Raw genomic sequence first — 19,773 nt, forward strand, 5'->3', positions numbered from 1 at the left:
CTCTCTTAGGAATGTATCTATGAAGTTTTAGCTTTGATTTAATTTTACCTGTTCTTTTATTATTTTAGATTTTATCTAGTATGTATATCTGGTTGGATATGTTATATCACCTTTGCTGTTTGATATTCATATTGACTGTGTCACTTTAATAATGTATCTCACAGTGTATGTTTATTTTGTGGGCTGCTGTGGGTCTCGATAGCAGTGGCATATACATGCATATAAATACATAAATATATCATGCTTATTCATTATGGATATCTTGGAAATCAGGCCTGTTTGTGATTCATGAGGACCAGAGTTGGATTGGTCAGTGTCAGGCAGGATGCTGGGCTCAATAGAATTTGGTCTTGAACTAGCATGGCAATTCTTATGTTCTTACACAGACTCCTGGCTTAATCATAGTGAGATGGCCAGTCGTAGAGAGCAGTTTCAGCACCTATTAACATATTAATGGGAAAGGAGTATTATATTTCTCAGTTTTGCCAATGCATACCTCATCTTTGCATATTTCTGTATCACTTTTTCTTTCAGACCATTCCAGACTGACTTCCAAAATAAAAGTAATGTTATAAAGATCTAGATCAGATTCTGCAACTCTGCTTACTGTTATATCTGTCCATTGGTTCTTTAATATTTCATTGAAAATGCATTAATAGATGATAGCTCTGGTTTACTGAAACATCAGTGGCTGTACTTGCAGTTACAACCTTCGTATTTTATGTCTTTTATCAATGTGACTCATCATTGAGGCTTCTCCATTCTCTGTGTGTCCTCAGTAACTGGTCACTTGATCATATCAGCTCATGTCAAATCTCTTAAAGTTAATAAGTTTGCTGTAAGTTGTACACACTACATAAATCTTTTATCTCTTTAGAATGTGATGTATCAACATGCAGTGTCACATCAATGACTTGCGGTGTAGGCTCCCAACCAGAGTCATACTTTCCCAAAGGAGCGTGTTGTCCTGTTTTCACTTGTGGTGAGTCTTGGGGGGGGGGGGGGGGGGGGGGGGGGAGGTGTTATTGCTTTGAGTGGATAGAAATACAACTTAATTAAAATAAAAACATTCGGATATCACTGGAACTAGCCAAAGCGAGAAGCCAATAGAAAAGAAAGAAATAAAGCTCTGAAATGGCAGTACAGATCCTCATGAGAAAAGAATAAAAACCCAGAACGCTGGCAGGTATCTCAAAGCATGTTGATATAGATGCTGCTCACAGAGGGAAGTTTGAAATCAGGTATTGAGACACTGTGGGTGAGGGACTCTGGTACAGAACAGCGAGGGGAGGACAGTGTCAGCTGTCAGTTTTAGGGAAATTACTGCACATAGACGTGAGGAGTCCCAGAGAGTAACCCATGAAATATAAACCACTGTATATCATGTCATACTATTCTGTGTGAAAAATGGATGCCTTTTTCCCATTAATTTCCATGAGGAGTTCATTTTAATTTTTTAATGAATACAAAATTTGTAAACAAGGCAACATTGGAAACAGCACACACAAAATGCTGATTAAACATGAAAAGAATTACCTCCAAAGTCTATCTATAGCAGTGTTTCCCAACCTTTTGAAGCCCAAGGTACAGGTCCTTTAACAAAAATGCAGTATGGCACAGCAACCTCCACGGAGCAGGCAGCACGGACATGGAGAGGACTCATGATCAAGAGATGAGCTAGGGAAGCACTGAAAGCTCCATCAGACTTCCAAATTTTAAAACAAAGGGAAAGAAGAGCAGGGATGCACATGAACTCCTTCTATATACAAGTGCAGAATAACTGAGAATTCAGTGGTGGGCAGGCAGCTGACTCGCAGGGTCACTTTTCAAATCACGTTAGGGTGTTATTGCATGCATTAGGGCACTAACGCATGCGATAAGATCATAACGCATGCAATATTTTTCGCAAATTGCTTGATGCCAGCTAGGTAGAGAGGGTATTAAGCTAGTTAGAGAGAACAAGGTACAAATCTCCTTTTCTTTCACCTTCCATTCCTCCAAATCACATTGAAACTTCACTAAAGGTAGCTGTGCTTTTCGTACATCTCACTGGGAATCTTAAACTGCCCCCTAAACCCCAACTCACCACACAAACCTTACCCCGAATTACTAGTGCCAACTCTTACAGTGGTATAAATAGGTCTGGTTCTCTCTCTCTCTCTCAGCATTGTTATATTTCAGAAATTACCCTAACCACAGCCCCTTTATCACAGGTGTTATTTCCTGCAAAATTTATAGCAAAATCATTAATCTAGGCCTCGGTTTGTTACCTTAGCTACCACATATGACAGCCAGAGCTCTACTATTACTCTTCCCAACAGTGCTCAGTGCATGCTCTCTCCATCCAAAAAAAAAAAAGCTTTTAATAAAAATAAATAAATAAAATCTCACTCAGCCTGGAGATAGGAAACGGGCTAGAAGGACTCAGAGGATGCACAGGAAAGGGAAGAGGAGAAGATGTGTTCAGTGCATGTGCAGCAGAAAGTATGGCCCAGCTATTTGTGCCCTGCATGCTGTCCACTCTAGGGCTCATGATCCAGCTAGGAAGAAGAGGCTTGCATGATAATGTACGGTCTCAGAAAGGAACTCCTATACATTTATACCTCACTGCTGGTGTCTCTTGTTGCTGTGAGGTGCTAAGAGCAGAGTCCAGGTGCTGGCCTGGATCTGAGCAGCAAGCAGTGGTGACATTTCTGTGGCACAGCTGATCAGGTCTGACGGCCATGGTGCACCAGTAGGGAAACACTGTTATACAGTAAAGGTAGAGTTGTCTAAGATTTTAACTATGTTATCTGCTTACAGTAGGTCCATCCACTCCAACTCCTACCATATCAGGTAATTTCATGTCTTGATCAGATTGTTTTTAATCTCCATTAGTTGTATAAGCAGAGTTTTGTGTTTTGTTGTTTTTTTTTCACTTATTTTCTGTTTGGGTTCATTCTTTTCATATTTGGATTGTGTATTTTGTTTTTATTTATTTGATTTGAAGAATCATAGAGAACATAATTGAAAATGAAACATTAAAAAAAATTGAGATTCCACCACAAAGTAACCCATCTCTAAGGCCTCCTGCAATTCCCCCAAGCAGATCCTGTCCAGTCTTCTCCTAATGGTGTCTTCATGTCATAATACATTTTACCTTGCTGTTGTAGCATTGGAACTACAAATTTAGATTATTTTCATTGATATTTCTGTATTCTATTTCTATACCTCAATTATCTCTTACCTATTAAGTATGCAGTGTTGAATTATAGAGTAAAGTTAGAGTTGATTAACTCTCTGCTTTCTGCTTTCAGCAGGTTCAACCACTACAAGAGTTACCATATCAGGTAATTTTATCTCTCCAACAGATTGTTTTTAATCTGTTCTGACTGTGTGAGCAAATAGTTTTATGATTTCATTTGATGTTTTCACTTCTGTTCATTTTTGTTTCTATCTTTTCATTTCTTTAATCAAATTTTCAATTTGTACATGAAAAATGAAAGAAATAGTGGGCCGGATTTTAAATGCCCTGCGTGTGTAAATCCGGCTGGATTTACGCGCGCCGCGCAGCCTCCCTCCGTTCCCTCCGAGGCCGCTCCGAAATCGGAGCGGCCTCGGAGGGAACTCTCTTTCGCCCTCCCTTCACCTTCCCCTCCCTTCCTCTACCTAACTCACCCCCCCGGCCCTATCTAAACCCCCCTTACCTTTGTCCTTTGATTTACGCCTGCGAGAAGCAGACGTAAATCTACGTGCGCCAGCGGACTGCTGGCGCGCCGTGCTCCGAACTGGGGGCTGGTCCGAAGGCCTGGACCACGCCCCCGGGCCGGCGCCACGCCCCCAGTCCCGCCCCCGAAACGCCGCGCCCCGCCCCTGAAATGCTGTGTCATTGGGTCCCGCCCCCGACACGCCCCCTTCCAAAAACCCCGGGACCTACGCACGTCCCGGGGCTCTGCGCACGCCGGCGGCCTATGGAAAATAGGCGCGCTGGCGTGCAAGGCCCTGCTCGCGTAAATCCGGGCGGATTTACGCGAGCAGGGCTTTTAAAATGCGCCCGCAAGCCAATAGTACATAATAAGAAAAGTCCAAAAAAAAAAGAAAGAAAGTAAACAATAAGTGATATGCATTAAGTACAAATTCTCATCTATTGTGGAGCATAAAAAGGAAATGCAGTCAAAAGAAAAAAAAACTATAGCAAATGTTCCATGGCCCTTGATTCAAGTGTTAATTATATCCCGATCACTAATCATTAACTCCCTCCCCCCCCCCCCAAGTACATATTCAGACTTATGAGCAATAAAGGTCTCTAAATGCAATGGATAAGTGAAGATATACTAATTCCCAGACAAGATAGCAATACATTTGCAAGGAAATTTAAAAAAATAAGAAGCACCCAAAGCAATGACACGTGTTTTAAGTTGTAAGAAGGATTTTCTGCGGAAGTGTGTTTCCCGAGAAACATCAGGAAAGGTTTGGACAGCATGTCCTCAAAAGACATCATTTTTTAATTTAAAATAATATCTAAGAATCAAATCTTTATCCTGTTCAGATGTTAAAGCAATCATCAGAGTTATCCTAGTTGGAATATTCTTTGATGAATCTTGAAAAATGCAGTTATATTAGACTGTCAAAACAAGTTAACAAAGCAGTGCTACCTTCATGTCTAATCTCTTTTTTAAACCCTGGAACATAGAAACATCTAAACAACATTATTGGGTAGAATTTGTAAATTCTTCCTCATATTTTTTAAACAATTCTTCTGTAGTTATCAAACAAGTTTTGGGAAAATTAAATAAACGAAGATTCCTAACTCTCAAATTATTTTCTGACATTTCTAACTTATTATGTAACAAAGAATCTTTCAAATTAGCAACTGTATAGTTGCTAATAGTTGACTATAATCTATTAACAATTCAGAAATAGGCATCAAATTAGCGGTGGAGCAAGGGCAACTGGAGTTTGCTCCTGACCCATGAAATATTAAAAGGAAATGAAAGACCACATTTAGGAAAAAGGATATAATAGATTGTGGGGGAAATCTGTTGACACCTAGGATATTTAATTTGTGATGACGTGGCAAATGCATGTAGCATATATCTCCAGATAAATTAAAGTTGAATTTTTAAAGGAGTTACGCATGTAAATGTAACATTCTATGATAGCAATTTAAGGATCAAGGCAGGATTGGCTCTACATGCTGGGAGGAGACCTGCAGGTTCCTACCATCAGTAGGTGGACCCAGGTAGAGCAGAGAACCTTCAAGACCTTCACCTGTACCAGCCCACATTTCCCTCGGGTTGAGTCTTTGGGTGATGGGACCAGCAGGACTTAGGTAAGGTCTCTGCTGATGATAAGAGAGGTCTGAAGTAAGCTGGGTCATAGGTGGCAGTCAGATTGTCTAGGGTCCAGGCAATGGTCAAAGGCAGGCAGCGGTCAGTCATTTCTGAGGTCCAGGCAATGGTCAGGAGTAGGTTGCAGTCATTAATATCCAGGATCCACGCCACGGTTAAACCAGATATCCATCCAAGGGAAGAGAAGAGAGATGGATAGGCAGGACAGGCAGACGAAAAGTACAGGCAGGCAACGTGGATGGAGCAGGCAAAGTCAAATACAGAAGACAAACCAGAGACAGCTAATCAAGGACTGAAGACAGGCTGGAAGAACACTAGAGGCAAGACTGGAATGAAGACAAGATACTGGGAAGCCTCACGCACTACAAAGCATAGCTGAACTTATTGCTGAGGCAGTGAGGGAGAGTCAACAAGGGCCTTTTATAGGCCTGAGCATGTGATGTCATCAACAGGCGCCACATGGCTTTCCCATCACTGGCCTTTTAAATGTAGAGAGGTCAAAAGTGTGCGCGCCTAAGGAGGAGCGCAGCTCAGTGGCGGTGGTGGAGTCCTGCCTTAAAAAGCACTGGTGGTGCTTCATTAGGAGCCAATGGGGACAGCACAGCCTGGAAGTTGAGTGTATCAGTCCATGGGAGCAGCCAGCGGACCACCAAGCATAACAGTACCTGCCCTCTTGAGCCCCCTCCCTGAGACTCTGGGTTTCTTGGGGTAAGTCTAGAGGTTGAGGTTCAAGATGTTGGAGGCTGACTCCCAAGAGTTCCCCTCTGCACCGTAGTTTCTCCACAAAATCAGATATTTAACTTTTTTGCCTCTCTGGCAGGAATCCAGAACCTCTTCAACTTCGCATACAGCATCTTCAGTGACCACATCCTGGGTTCGGTTGGTACTCTGGAGGGCCAAGAGAGTATTACTGGTTTGAGCAGTGACACATAAAATACATTGTGGATCTTCAACGTAGGTGGTAACTTTAGTTGATATGTGACAGGGCCCAGTTGCCAAAGCACAGAGAAAGGCTCAATTAAACATGGCGCCAGATGCATAGAAGGTAGTTGTAGGCATAAGTGCCAGGTACTCAGCCAAACCTTTTCTCCTATTTTGAACTGAGGAGCCAGTCTTCTATGGGCATATCCTGTTTTCTTGGCTCTGGCAGCTACTTTCTCAATCAACTGATTGGTCCATTCCCATAGTCATGCAATTCCTGGGTGGAGAGTTGAGCTGCTTGAGATGGGACTGTCACAGGCAGTGGTAAAGGAGGAAGAGGCTGTTTCCCATAGACCAACTGAAAAGATGAGGAGCTGGAGACTGCATTGATATGAGTATTATGAGATAATTCGGCCCAAGGTAAGAGAATGGCCTAGTTATTCTGGCGCTTATTGATGTAGGAGTGGAGAAAGGTCTTGAAGGTATGGTTGGTGTGCTCCACTTATCCATTGCCTTGTGGTTGATAGGCCATAGTCTAGACAAGGGTGATACCAAACCTTTTGCAAAGAGCATGCCAGTACTTGGCAGTGTACTAAACTCCTCTATCTGATAGTATATGCCGAGGTAAGCTATGCAGGCAAAAGACGTGGAGGGTAAAGAGACATACTAACTCTGGCACAGAAGGATGGCTTGGTAATGGGATGGAGTGTGCCATCATCAAGAAATGATCAATCACCACCCAAATCACGATGGGGAGGTTCATGATAAAGTCTGTAGATAGATGGATCCAGGGTCCCTTGAGGGCTGGCAATAGCTGTAACAGCCCCCAGGGTTACCATGCAGCACTTTTTTCTGTGTGCAAGCGGGGCACTAGTCAATATAGGCCTTGACAACTTGCTTCATTTGGGATCACCAGTAGTGTCGTTGAGGCAATTCAAGAGTTCATGCCTGCCCAGAGTGACCTGCAACATGGGAGTCATGGACCCATTTCAATACCTTTTCATGTAATCTAGATCATCTTCCCTGGAGGGATGGTAACCGTATTGGCCAGGAGTATCTTAGCGGGAACTATGATGTGCCTGGGAGGCTCTGGATTATCCTCTATCTGGAGAGAGAGCATCTGTTTGTTGGTTCTTGAGTGCAGGGTGATACCATAATTCAAAATCAAAGTGGGTGAAGAACAGGGACCAATAGGCTTGTCTTGCATTAAGCTGATGAGCCTGATGAACATGTTTGAGGTTCTTGTGGTCCATGTATATTGTAACACTGTGTTGTGCTCCTTCAAGTAGATGGTGGCATTCCTCAAGAGCTTGTTTGATGGCCAAGAGTTCTCAATCTCCAATGCTAAGTTGCATTCAGCTGGGGAGAATGTCCTAGAAAAGAAGGAATGTGGATAAAGTGCTTCTTCTGAAGAGTGTTGGCTGAGGACAGCCCATACCCCCAGGATAGAGGCATCTACCTCTAAGATGAAGGGTAGTGTTGAATCTAGGTAACACAGGCAAGGCTTGTTGGCAAAGGCATGCTTTAACTTCTAAAATGCCTCTCTGGCCTCAGGTAGCCAGTCTTTAGTGTTGTTGCCCTTGTGGGTAAGGGCGGTAAGTGAAGTTGCCATGAAAGAGTAATTTAGGATAAACTGATGGTAATAATTGGCAAACCACAAGAATCTTTGTAAATCCCATGGGGCGTGGCCAGTCCATGATGGTTTTTATCTGGGCTGGATCCATCCAAAATCCATCTCATGAGACTATGTACCCCAGGAATGGGAGTTCGTCTTGTTCAAAGAAACATTTTTCCAGTTTGGCACAGGCATTATTCTCTCGCAGGCATTACAGGACGATGTGATGTCTTTTCTATGAGAGCTCAAGGTTTAAGAAAAGATCAATATGTCATCCAAGTTTATGACCACACAAGTGTACAGCAGATCTCAAAAGATCTAGTTGACCATTTTCTGGAAACTTCTGGGGCATTGCAAAGCCCAAGGAGCATGACCAAGTACTTGTAATGTCCATAATGAGGGTTTAAGGCCATTTTCCATTCATCGCCGGACCTGATGTGGATGAGGTTGTATGCAACCCTGAGATCCAATTTTGTGAATATTTGGTGCCCTGTAGGCAGTCAAAGAGTGTCAAATAGCGTTTGCTCAACTAAAAGAGCAATTGATACGTAAAACATCAGAGACCGTGGATCTCATGAAGTCGCATGATCAAGCCACGCAGGAACTTCTTTCTGTATTGGCTTACAAGGAACGAGAGATCCAGCATCTACATGCCCTCTTGTTACAGAGAGGTACTACATGGGATTCCTTCATACCTCCCTCAATTGTCATCGAACCTGTGGTTTACGAGCAAGATACTACTGAAATGCCTTTGTCTCTGCACTCTACGGACGACCATGGTTCGGTTTTACAAGACAACGAGGAAGACTGGATAACAGATGATGAGGAGGGCTGGTTGACAGATTACGATGACCCATCAGAGGGGGTCCTTGAAGAGTGGGTACTGCTATGCCGGTTGACCAGAGGCCATGGTTGACCATGCTCACCTCCCTCTGCGGCGGCCTGCCGGCCCTGGAAACACCAACGCTGTGGCAGATAGCGCGTCTGCTCTCCCCAGGGCCTGCCCCGAGGCCGAGAAGCCTTCCTCCATGGTAGGAACACTGCTGCTGCCGAAGCTCCACCCCCTGACAGCGCCTAGCCCCGGAAGTTCTCCACCCCTTTGGGGGTATTTAAAGCTTCAACTTCCTATCATCCAGTGAGTTAGCAAGGACTTCGGTTTTGCTACTCTGACCTTCTTTCCTCAGTGTCTGCTTACTAGAGTCTAGCCAATCATTGTGGTTCCCCACGGGGCTCCTCCCCATGGGAGGAGTCATCGCCACTTCGACCAAGAGTCCACAACAGACCACAAACACAACACTGGGCTAAGAGATGGCCTTCGATAGTGCAGTACAGACAGAGGTCCTGCTGTCTGCGACAAAGTCCCTCTTCTGGGGCCAAGCAGCAGTGTCCCAACTGCATTGGCTCTTCTGGAAGCAGAGGTTGAGGTTGTGGCAACTGGGGGTGAGAGTGGATATTGGAACTGAGGAGCCAGGACATTCCATCAAGCAGCATGAGTCTCTTGAGCCCTTTGCTGCAAGCGGCGGTCTATTTTGCCAGTTAGGGCAATGAAGGCCTCTAACATGGTGGAAAGATCTCGGGCAGTGAGCTCTACTTTAATCTTCCCAAAGAGTCTTCCAAAAATATGGTGACGAGGCTTTCCTCACACCAGTTCAACTCAGATGCCAGTATCTGAAATTCCACCACGTATTCTTCTAGAGTTTGGGTGTCATGGCAGAGGAGAAGCAGATCATGGCCCATCACTGCTGGCTCTTGAAAGAGACCAGAACTGCTCCATATACAGTTGTAGATCTAGAAAAAGTGGATCCCCTCACTCCCAGAGGGGAGATGCCCATGCCAGTGCTGTTTCATCAAGCAGAGAGAGGATATACGTGGTTGTAGCCTGATTGTAATAGAATAATGCTGTCTGTAGCTGGAAGTGCATACAGCACTGGTTCAGGAATCGCTGACACTACTTGGTGTCCCTGGCATACCAGGGTGGAGCTGGCAGCTGAGAAACTGGCCAACTGGATGCAGCAGGAGGCAGTGATACTGGTGCAGGTTAGGGTGGCACCACGGGAGTGGTCAGTGCATCCAGGTGAGTGGAAAGCCAGTCCATGAGAGCGATCAAGTCTTTCAAGGCATGCAGCAAAGTCATCTGCTGAGTCCATGGCCTCAGCACCCTTTGGTATCTGTGGACCCATGGGCTGAGGCAGGATTGGCTCTACCTACAGCATGGAGCCCAAAAGGTTCCTACCATAGGCAGGTGGATCCAGGCAGAGCAGAGAGCCATCAGGACCTTCCCTATACCAACCCATGTTTCCCTCATGGGTTGGTATAGGGAAGATCCAGGGCCTGCAGGACTTAGGTGGTATCTCTGCTGATGACAGGAGAGGACCATAATAAGCTGGGTTGTAGGCAGGTGTCAGCAGACTTGTCCAGGGTCTAGGCAATGGTCAGAAGCAGGCAACAGTCAGTCATATCCGAGGTCCAGACAATGATCAGAGGTGGGCAGTGGGCAGTTGTATCCAGGGTCCAGCCAAAGTCAAACCAGAAATCCATCTGATGAAGAAGAAGAGGGACGGATAGACAGGGCAGGCAGGTGAGAACAGGTGGACAATGTAGATGGAGCAAGCAGATACTAAGACAGGCGACAACTGGACGAGGACTGGAGAAAAGGCTGGAACAAAGACTGGAGACAAGACCGCAACAAAGACAAGATGCTGGGAAGCAATGCACACTATGAAGCATAGCTGGACTTGTTGCTGAGGCAGTGAGGGAGAGACAGCAAGGGCCTTTTATAGGCCTGAGCATGTGATGTTGTCAAGAGGTACTGCGGGGTTTTTCCCACCATGGACCCTTTAAATGTAGAGACGTTGGGCATAGGCTCTCCTAAGGAAGACCACGGCTTATTGGTGTTGGTGGCATCCTGATGCGAGCAGCACTGGTGGTGCTTTGCCACATAAGAGCATCCTGCCACTAGTAGGCCTCAATCTGCACTGGGAGCCAGAGGGGACAGCCCGGCTTTGAGGGTGAGTGTGGTGGTCCACAGGAGCAGCCCACGGACTGCCAAGCATAACAGATGATGTGTAAGGGAAGATTCTGGCAGTCTTTTGTCTCTCCTGCAGAAGGTTTAAGCTGTCTGGTGACCCGACGCAGAGGAATTTTATTTTTGCATTAACTATCTTTTTGCATTATCTTCTGTTTGAGGCAAAGAGGTTTTATTCCACCCTTCCTACTTCTTGCTTGATTTTCCCCCTTCTGGGTTCAACTAATATTTTTTTCCTCTCGGAACTGATAACTTTTGGTACCTGGGAGTCAGTATAATAAAGCTTTAGAATAGGGAAGTCTTTCATCCAGAAAGATACCTAGGAGTTACAAGTTCCATCTAAAGCAAGGCATCCCAGTAAAGTACACTACCAGGAGAAACAAAGATACAGCATAAAAGTAACAAGAACTTTGTTGCTATTAAGGAAAGTATTACATGAAGGAGTAAGAAGTGCCCACCAGGAACTGCCTAAGATGTTAACAAAATTGAGAGATTAAATTACCATTCAGGTGCTGCATAAGGAGTTAAAAGTATTCAAAGAGAATTTCTGGAAGAATATTAAATATGGAACTGAGTTCTGATTAAATATTGGGACTGAATGAATGTTCCTACCACCTTCAGTGGGAAGAGACAAAAGAAATAAATTGGGAGCTAACAGATGATTAAACTGCCTTAAATCTACATAAACTGAGGAATTGGATATAAGGAGTAATTATGCATAAATATAGAGCTTCCACTAGAAGTAGAGACTTTACCAAGAATTGGAGTCACAAGTGTATTCTGTTTATGAAAAAAATGAATGTAAGCTATAAATATTATCCAATTATCTATCCAAACTATCAGTAAAGAAGTTGGAAACCACAATTCCTCTGCTGTGTGTTTATTGGATGCTGATTGATGCTCTGAATTAAGAATGGAAACAGGGCTTAATTGCAAAGAAGCAGGATATAAGAGCTATTGTTTGTCCCCACCTATTGGAACTCTTGGACTCAGATTAAAACTATCTGGTAGGGAGAAGTATAAAGACAGAGAGGAGTTGTGCATAAAGGATCTGTCTCTATTTTTCTTTCCTTGTGCCCCTGGGTGCCAAGTAGAGGAGGAATAGCCTAGTGGTTAGAGCAGTGGACTATGAACCAGGAGACCAAGGTTCAAGTCCCACTGTTGCTCTTTGTGACCTTGGGCAAGTCACTTTACCTTACATTGCCTCAGGTACAAAAACTTAGATTGTAAGCCCTCTGTGAAACATAGAAACATAGAAATGACGGCAGAAGAAGACCAAATGGCCCATCCAGTCTGCCCAGCAAGCTTCCCTCATTTCTTCTCTCATACTTATCTGTTTCTCTTAGCTCTTGGTTCTAATTCCCTTCCACCCCCCCCCCCCCCCCCCCCCCCCCCGCCATTAATGTAGAGAGCGGTGATGGAGCTGCATCCAAGTGAAATATCTAGCTTGATTAGTTAGAGGTAGTAGGGGTAGTAACCGCCGCAATAAGCAAGCTACACCCATGCTTATTTGTTTTTACCCAGATTATGTTATTAGCCCTTATTGGTTGTTTATCTTCTCCCCTGCCGTTGAAGCAGGGAGCTATGCTGGATATGCGTGAGGTATCAGTTTTTTTCTTCTCCCCTGCCGTTGAAGCAGAGAGCTATGCTGGATATGCATCGAAAGTGAAGTATCAGGCAGATTTGGTTTGGGGTAGTAACCGCCGTAACAAGCCAGCTACTCCCCGCTTTGTGAGTGTGAATCCTTTTTTCTTCTCCCCTGCCGTTGAAGTTATGCTGGATATGCGTGAAGTATCAGTTTTTCTTTTCCCCTGCCGTTGAAGCAGAGAGCTATGCTGGAAATTCGTGATGTATCAGTCTTTCTCCCATGCCGTTGAAGCAGAGAGCCATGCTGGATATGCGTCGAGAGTGAAGTATCAGGTACATTTGGTTTGGGGTAGTAACCGCCGTAACAAGCCAGCTACTCCCCGCTTTGTGAGTGCGAACCCTTTTTTCTTCTCCCCTGCCGTTTAAGCAGAGAGCTCTGCTGGATGTGTGAAGTAACAGTTTTTCTTTTCCCCTGCTGTTGAAGCAGAGAACTATGCTGGATATGCATTGAAAGTGAAGTATAAGAATGGAGTGATCAAGCTAGTTGAAAGGCATCAGGAATAGAGGAAGGTGGAGGTAGTAATTTGGATATTTGGTTTGGGGGTAGTAACCGCCGTAACAAGCCAGCTACTCCCGTCTTTGTGAGTGCAAATCCTTTTTTCCACATTTCCTCTTGCTGTTGAAGCTTAGAGTGATGTTGGAGTCACAGTAACCATGTGTATGTTTATTGAATAAGGGTATTGTCTCCAGGCAGTAGCCATCATTCTGGCGAGTCACCTACTCTTCATTGGCGGCCTCTTGACTTTATGGATCCACAGTGTTTATCCCACGCCCCTTTGAAGTCCTTCACAGTTCTGGTCTTCACCACTTCCTCCGGAAGGGCATTCCAGGCATCCACCACCCTCTCCGTGAAGAAATACTTCCTGACATTGGTTCTGAATCTTCCTCCCTGGGCTTCAAATCGTGACCCCTGGTTCTGCTGATTTTTTTCTTATGGTAAAGGTTTGTTGTTGCCTTTGGATCATTAAAACCTTTCAAGTATCTGAAAGCCTGTATCATATCACCTCTGCTCCTTCTTTCCTCCAGGGTGTACATATTTAGATTCTTCAATCTCTCCTCGTACGTCATGCGATGAAGATCCTCCACCTTCCTGGTCGCCCTTCTCTGTACCGCTTCCATCTTGTCTTTGTCTTTTTGTAGATACGGTCTCCAGAACTGAACACAGTACTCCAGGTGAGGCCTCACCAAGGACCTGTACAAGGGAATAATCACTTCCCTTTTCTTACTCGATATTCCTCTCTCTATGCAGCCCAGCATTCTTCTGGCTTTTGCTATCGCCTTGTCGCATTGTTTCGCAGACTTCATATCATTAGACACTATCACCCCAAGGTCCCTCTCCTGCTCCGTGCACGTCAGCCTTTCCCCCCCCATCGAATACAGTTCATTCGGATTTCCGCTCCCCATATGCATGACTTTGCACTTCTTGGCATTGAATATCAGCTGCCATATCTTCGACCACTCTTCCAGTTTCCTTAGATCCCGTCTCATTCTCTCCACTCCTTCCGGCGTGTCCACTAGGGATGTGAATCGTTTTCCATATCGTCTTAACGATAGAAATCGTGTGGCAGGGCAAGAAAATCGTCTTAGGCACGATTTTTTAGTTAAAAAATCGTTAAAAATCGTTTTTTCCGATTAGTGCGCACTAACTCGAGTTAGTGCGCACTAACGGGAGTTAGTGCGCACTAACTGGGAGTTAGTGCGCACTAACTGAAAATGATACAATTTGACACTTTTCAGGTCAGTTAAGGTCAGTTTAGGAATGAATATGTATTCCTATTGGCTGCCCTCTTATTTATTCATGTTACCAAGTTTCCTACTGACAGTATATGGGGGATGGGAAATGGAAACAGTTGGTAGCTTGACAAAACAAGTAATGTGATCAGTCAATGTGACTAGAACTTGTGCCCTAACCCTGATACCAGGGGTATTGTGATCTTCCTGCACACAGTGCCCTATCCCTATTAATACCAGGAGTGTTGTGATCTTCCTGCACACAGTGCCCTATCCCTAATACCAGGGGTGTTGTGATCTTCCTGCACACAGTGCCCTATTCCTGATACTGGGGGTGTTGTGATCTTCCTGCACACAGTGCCCTATTCCTGATACCGGGGGTGTTGTGATCTTCTTGCACACATCCCGGTATCAGGGATAGGGCACTGCGTGCAGGAAGATCACAACACTCCTGGTATTAATAGGGATAGGGCACTGCATGCAGGAAGATCACAACACTCCTGGTATTAATAGGGATAGGGCACTGCATGCAGGAAGATCACAACACCCCTGGTATCAGGGATAGGGCACTGTGTGCAGGAAGATCACAATACCCCGGAGGAGTGAGGGTCAGGCAGCTCCCCCCTGTCTGTGAAGCCAGCCTCTCACTAGTAATGCAGGGAGGGAGCTGTCTCAGACTTCACCATCCTCCCCCCCCCCCCCCTCACCCACACACCATTCACTAGCTGGGACATGGGGGAAGTCAGGAGTGAGGGTAGGCAGCTCCCCCCTGTCTGTGAAGCCAGCCTCTCACTAGTAATGCAGGGAGGGAGCTGTCTCAGACTTCACCATCCTCCCCCCCCCCCTCACCCACACACCATTCACTAGCTGGGACATGGGGGAAGTCAGGAGTGAGGGTCAGGCAGCTCCCCCCTGTCTGTGAAGCCAGCCTCTCACTAGTAATGCAGGGAGGGAGCTGTCTCAGACTTCACCATCCCCCCCCCCCCCCCTCACCCACACACCATTCACTAGCTGGGACATGGGGGAAGTCAGGAGTGAGGGTCAGGCAGCTCCCCCCTGTCTGTGAAGCCAGCCTCTCACTAGTAATGCAGGGAGGGAGCTGTCTCAGACTGGTATCAGGGTTAGGGCACTGTGTGCAGGAAGATCACAACACTCCTGGTATTAATAGGGATAGGGCACTGTAAGAGATGACTGTAGTAGATTGAATAAAGATCTGATGTTTCTGCTCTCCTCACACCAAACAAAAACAACACACAAGCAGAGAAGCCCTTCTTACAAAGCTGAGCTAGTGAGTTAAGTAGGAGGAAAAGTAAACATACTTGTGCCAGTGTGGCTACTTAAAAAATACACTTACCAACAATCAATTACATATATTTGAACTGTGTACAGTTCCAGCCAGGACCACCTTTCTAAAATGCACAGTGATTGGCAAATTCAACATGCACTAGCATTTCAGGTGCCTGCTAACAAAAATAATAAACAAACAAGTTCTAGTCACGTGAGTGCTGATCATTACATTACTTTTTTTGTCAAGCTTCCAACTGTTTCCATTTCACATCCCCCCAACCATTACCTCAGTATTAGCCTTGGTAACATCAATAGATAAGAGCACAGCCAGCCAATAGGAATACATACATACATATTCATTCCTAAGTGACCTTTACTGACCTGGGAAGTGTGAACACTTTGTTTCATTTTCTGTTGGTGTTCGTTAGTTTCCAGTTCCATTTCCCATCCCCCCAACCATCACCTCAGTGGTAACCTTGGTAACATCAATAGATAAGAGGGCAGCCAGCCAATAGGAACACATATTCATTCCTAACTGACCTTCAGTGACCTGGAAAGTGTTTATTTGTATCATTTTCAGTTAGTGCGCACTAAATCGAGTTAGTGCGCACTAACACGATTTAACGATTTTTAACGATAAATCATTAGAATTTCTATTGTATCGTGTTCTATAACGATTTAAGACGATATAAACATTATCGGACGATAATTTTAATCGTTGAAAAACGATTCACATCCCTAGTGTCCACTCTGTTGCAGATCTTAGTGTCATCCGCAAAAAGACAAACCTTACCTTCTATCCCGTCCGCAATGTCGCTCACAAAGATATTGAACAGGACTGGTCCCAACACCGATCCTTGCGGTACACCACTTAAAACCGCTCTCTCTTCAGAGAAGGTTCCGTTTACCATCACACATTGTCTTCTGTCCGTCAACCAATTTGCAATCCAGGTCACCACCTTGTCATTCACTCCCAAGCTTCTCGTTTTATTCACCAGTCTCCTGTGCGGAACCGTATCAAAAGCTTTGCTGAAATCCAAGTATATGACATCGAGCGCTCTTCCTTGGTCCAATTCCTTGGTTACCCAGTCAAAAAAGTCAATCAGATTTGTCTGACAGGATCTTCCCCTGGTGAATCCATGTTGCCTCTGGTCCATCAATTCTCCGGACTGTAGATAGTTCACTATTCTCTCTTTCAGCAGAGACTCCATTACTTTTCCCACCACCGAAGTGAGGCTAACCGGCCTGTAGTTGCCAGCCTCCTCCCTGTTCCCACTCTTGTGAAGCGGGACCACCACCGCTCTTCTCCAGTCTCTCGGCACCACTCCCATTTCTAGGGATCTATTGAACAGGTCACACAGCGGACCCGCCAGAACATCTCTGTGGATAGGGATATACCTACAGTGGATAGGGAAATACCTACAGTACCTGAATGTAAACCGGTGTGATATCTCAATTGAGATGAATGTCGGTATATAAAAATAATAAATAAATAAGTAAGGGATCAGTCCAACCCAGGGGTTCCAGCAATATTCAAAAGCCATTTACCCATGTTAAGTGTACTTAGTATGGGTAAAACCTATTAACAATTGAAGTATGTACAGTAGCAATTTTTGAAAAGCCCAGTTGGGAACAGTGCATTTACACATGCAAAATCTCGGTTTTAAATGTGTAAATGATATTCAAATTCAGACCCTCTATGCTTTTAAAATTTCATGACAAAATTCCTTATATGTACTAGAGATGTGAATCGTGTCCTCGATCGTCTTAACGATCGATTTCGGCTGGGAGGGGGAGGGAATCGTATTGTTGCCATTTGGGTTTTAAAAATATCGTGAAAAATCGTTAAAATCGTGAGCCAACCCCCTAAAACCCACCCCCGACCCTTTAAATTAAATCCCCCACCCTCCCGAACCCCCCCCCAAATGCTTTAAATTACCTGGGGATCCAGCGGTGGTCCAGAACGGCGGCGGTCCGGAACGGCCCCCTCAATTGAATCCTTTTGTCTTCAGCCGGCGCCATTTTGCAAAATGGCCGCCGCAAAATGGCGGCGGTCATAGACAAAAACGATTCGACGCAGGAGGTCGTTCCGGACCCCCGCTGGACTTTTGGCAAGTCTTGTGGGGGTCAGGAGGCCCCCCCAAGCTGGCCAAAAGTTTCTGGGAGTCCAGCGGGGTTCAGGAAGCGATTTCTTGCCGCGAATCGTTTTCCGTACGGAAAATGGCGCCGGCAGGAGATCGACTGCAGGAGGTCGTTCAGCGGCGGTCCGGAACCCCCGCTGAACGACCTCCTGCAGTCGATCTCCTGCCGGCACCATTTTCCGTACGGAAAACGATTTGCGGCAAGAAATCGCTTCCTGAACCCCGCTGGACTCCCAGAAACTTTTGGCCAGCTTGGGGGGGCCTCCTGACCCCCACAAGACTTGCCAAAAGTCCAGCGGGGGTCCGGAACGACCTCCTGCGTCAAATCGTTTTTGTCTATGGCCGCCGCCATTTTGCGGCGGCCATTTTGCAAAATGGCGTCGGCTGAAGACAAAAGGATTCAATTGAGGCGGCCGTTCCGGACCGCCGCCGTTCTGGACCACCGCTGGATCCCCAGGTAATTTAAAGCATTTGGGGGGGGTTCGGGAGGGTGGGGGATTTAATTTAAAGGGTCGGGGGTGGGTTTTAGGGGGTTTTAGTGTGCCGGTTTTCCTGCCCTCCCCCTTCCCCCAATTTACGATTTTTTAACGATAAATCGGGGGAATTGGTATTGTATCGTGGCCCTAACGATTTTTGACGATTTCAAATATATCGGACGATATTTTAAATCGTCAAAAAACGATTCACATCCCTAATATGTACCCTCTCTTCATACTGGGATAAAAACCAATGAAAGTACTAAGACATGAATGAAATAATGTATTATTGAAACAATTTGGTTATGAACATTACAATCTTCATATTGTGCTTGGAAATTGTATATATGACTTTTACAGCAACAACTGATTTATTAGTAGCTCCCACATCAGGTAATTTATATTTACATATCTGCAAAAGTTTTCACTTGCTATTTTCATGTAGTTCAGTTGCTAATGCCTAAATATATTTATTTAAAAATATTGCTTCCCATTAAATTTTCCAAAATATAAACTTCCTGATTTTTCATGAACCACGAGTAATGGAACTACATTTATACTTTAATTTATATTTCTGTTTTCTATTTCTAAACCTTAATAATCTCTTAAAACCTCCAACTTTTTTTACACCCTAGAAACATCACCGGCACATTTTTGTGCCGCTATGTTTTAGGCTCCAAAATTGAAAGAACACAAATGTTTTGGTGCACAAATTGATATTCTGTATTAAGCACAGACAATAATTCTGCATTTTGTCTATTTCAAAGTTTTGGTGGTACAGAGAGACAACAGTAGTTTATTTACTGTTAGTATCATAACGTATGATATATAATTAAGAAAAATAATGTACATCTTTGTTTTTTTGATAGTAAATGTAATAGTTACAATAAAATTAGATTAAAAAACCAACAGAATCTTTCAAAACAAATATTAACACATTTACAGTGCAGGTACCGTAAAATTTAAAGAAAATGTACTAATGTTCTAAAAAACAATACCCCAGAACCACTGTGGCACGTTTTTATGCCACTAGAAGGTAGTCTCTTATCAGTGAAAGAAAACATTTTTTGGGATAACAAATTGATGTTCAGTTAAATACAAGATTAGAGTACAAATAGAAGTCAAAGCACCTCAAAAAATGAATCAGGATGAGAGGAAAATGAGAAAATATACTGGCATGAGAACGTCCTAGTGGCAGTTCTAGGGTGTACGACATGTGGAGCAAAAACTGAAAGGAAGGCTAAACTTTTCAACCTTCAACCTTGTGTGATCATTTACATGGATTGTAAAGCCTTTAAAATCTTCACCAGCACGAAAAGGTGCCAGCACCGGTACTAGTGTGTAGTTAACAGCTAAGCATGCATTGTTGAATTATAACGTAAAGTTAGAGTTTATTAACTCTCTGCTCTCTGCTTTTAGCAGGTTCATCCACTTCAGGAGTTACCACATCAGGTAATTTTATCTCTTGATCAGATTGTTGTTAATCTGTTCTGACTGTATGAACAAATAGGGGTAGATTTTAAAAGGTTGCGCACGGGTGTACATTTTTGTGCACTACCCGGCGCGCAAACATGTGCACCCGATTTTATAACTTTGTTTC

The 19,773-nt window shown here is 44.5% G+C and overlaps 1 protein-coding gene across 1 annotated transcript in view; it reads left to right on the forward strand.

Moving 5' to 3' along the window:
- Positions 1 to 19,773, forward strand: part of LOC115079493 (kielin/chordin-like protein) — a 189,244-nt gene that overhangs the window by 126,482 nt on the left and 42,989 nt on the right. The window contains exons 32-35 of the mRNA XM_029583118.1: positions 878 to 982; positions 2,803 to 2,835; positions 3,297 to 3,329; positions 19,593 to 19,625. Of these exons, the coding sequence (XP_029438978.1) occupies positions 878 to 982; positions 2,803 to 2,835; positions 3,297 to 3,329; positions 19,593 to 19,625 (204 nt within the window). The remainder of the gene's footprint in view (positions 1 to 877; positions 983 to 2,802; positions 2,836 to 3,296; positions 3,330 to 19,592; positions 19,626 to 19,773) is intronic.

The sequence above is a fragment of the Rhinatrema bivittatum genome, chromosome 17 (genome assembly GCF_901001135.1).
Source record: "Rhinatrema bivittatum chromosome 17, aRhiBiv1.1, whole genome shotgun sequence".
Taxonomy (NCBI): Eukaryota; Metazoa; Chordata; class Amphibia; order Gymnophiona; family Rhinatrematidae; genus Rhinatrema; species Rhinatrema bivittatum.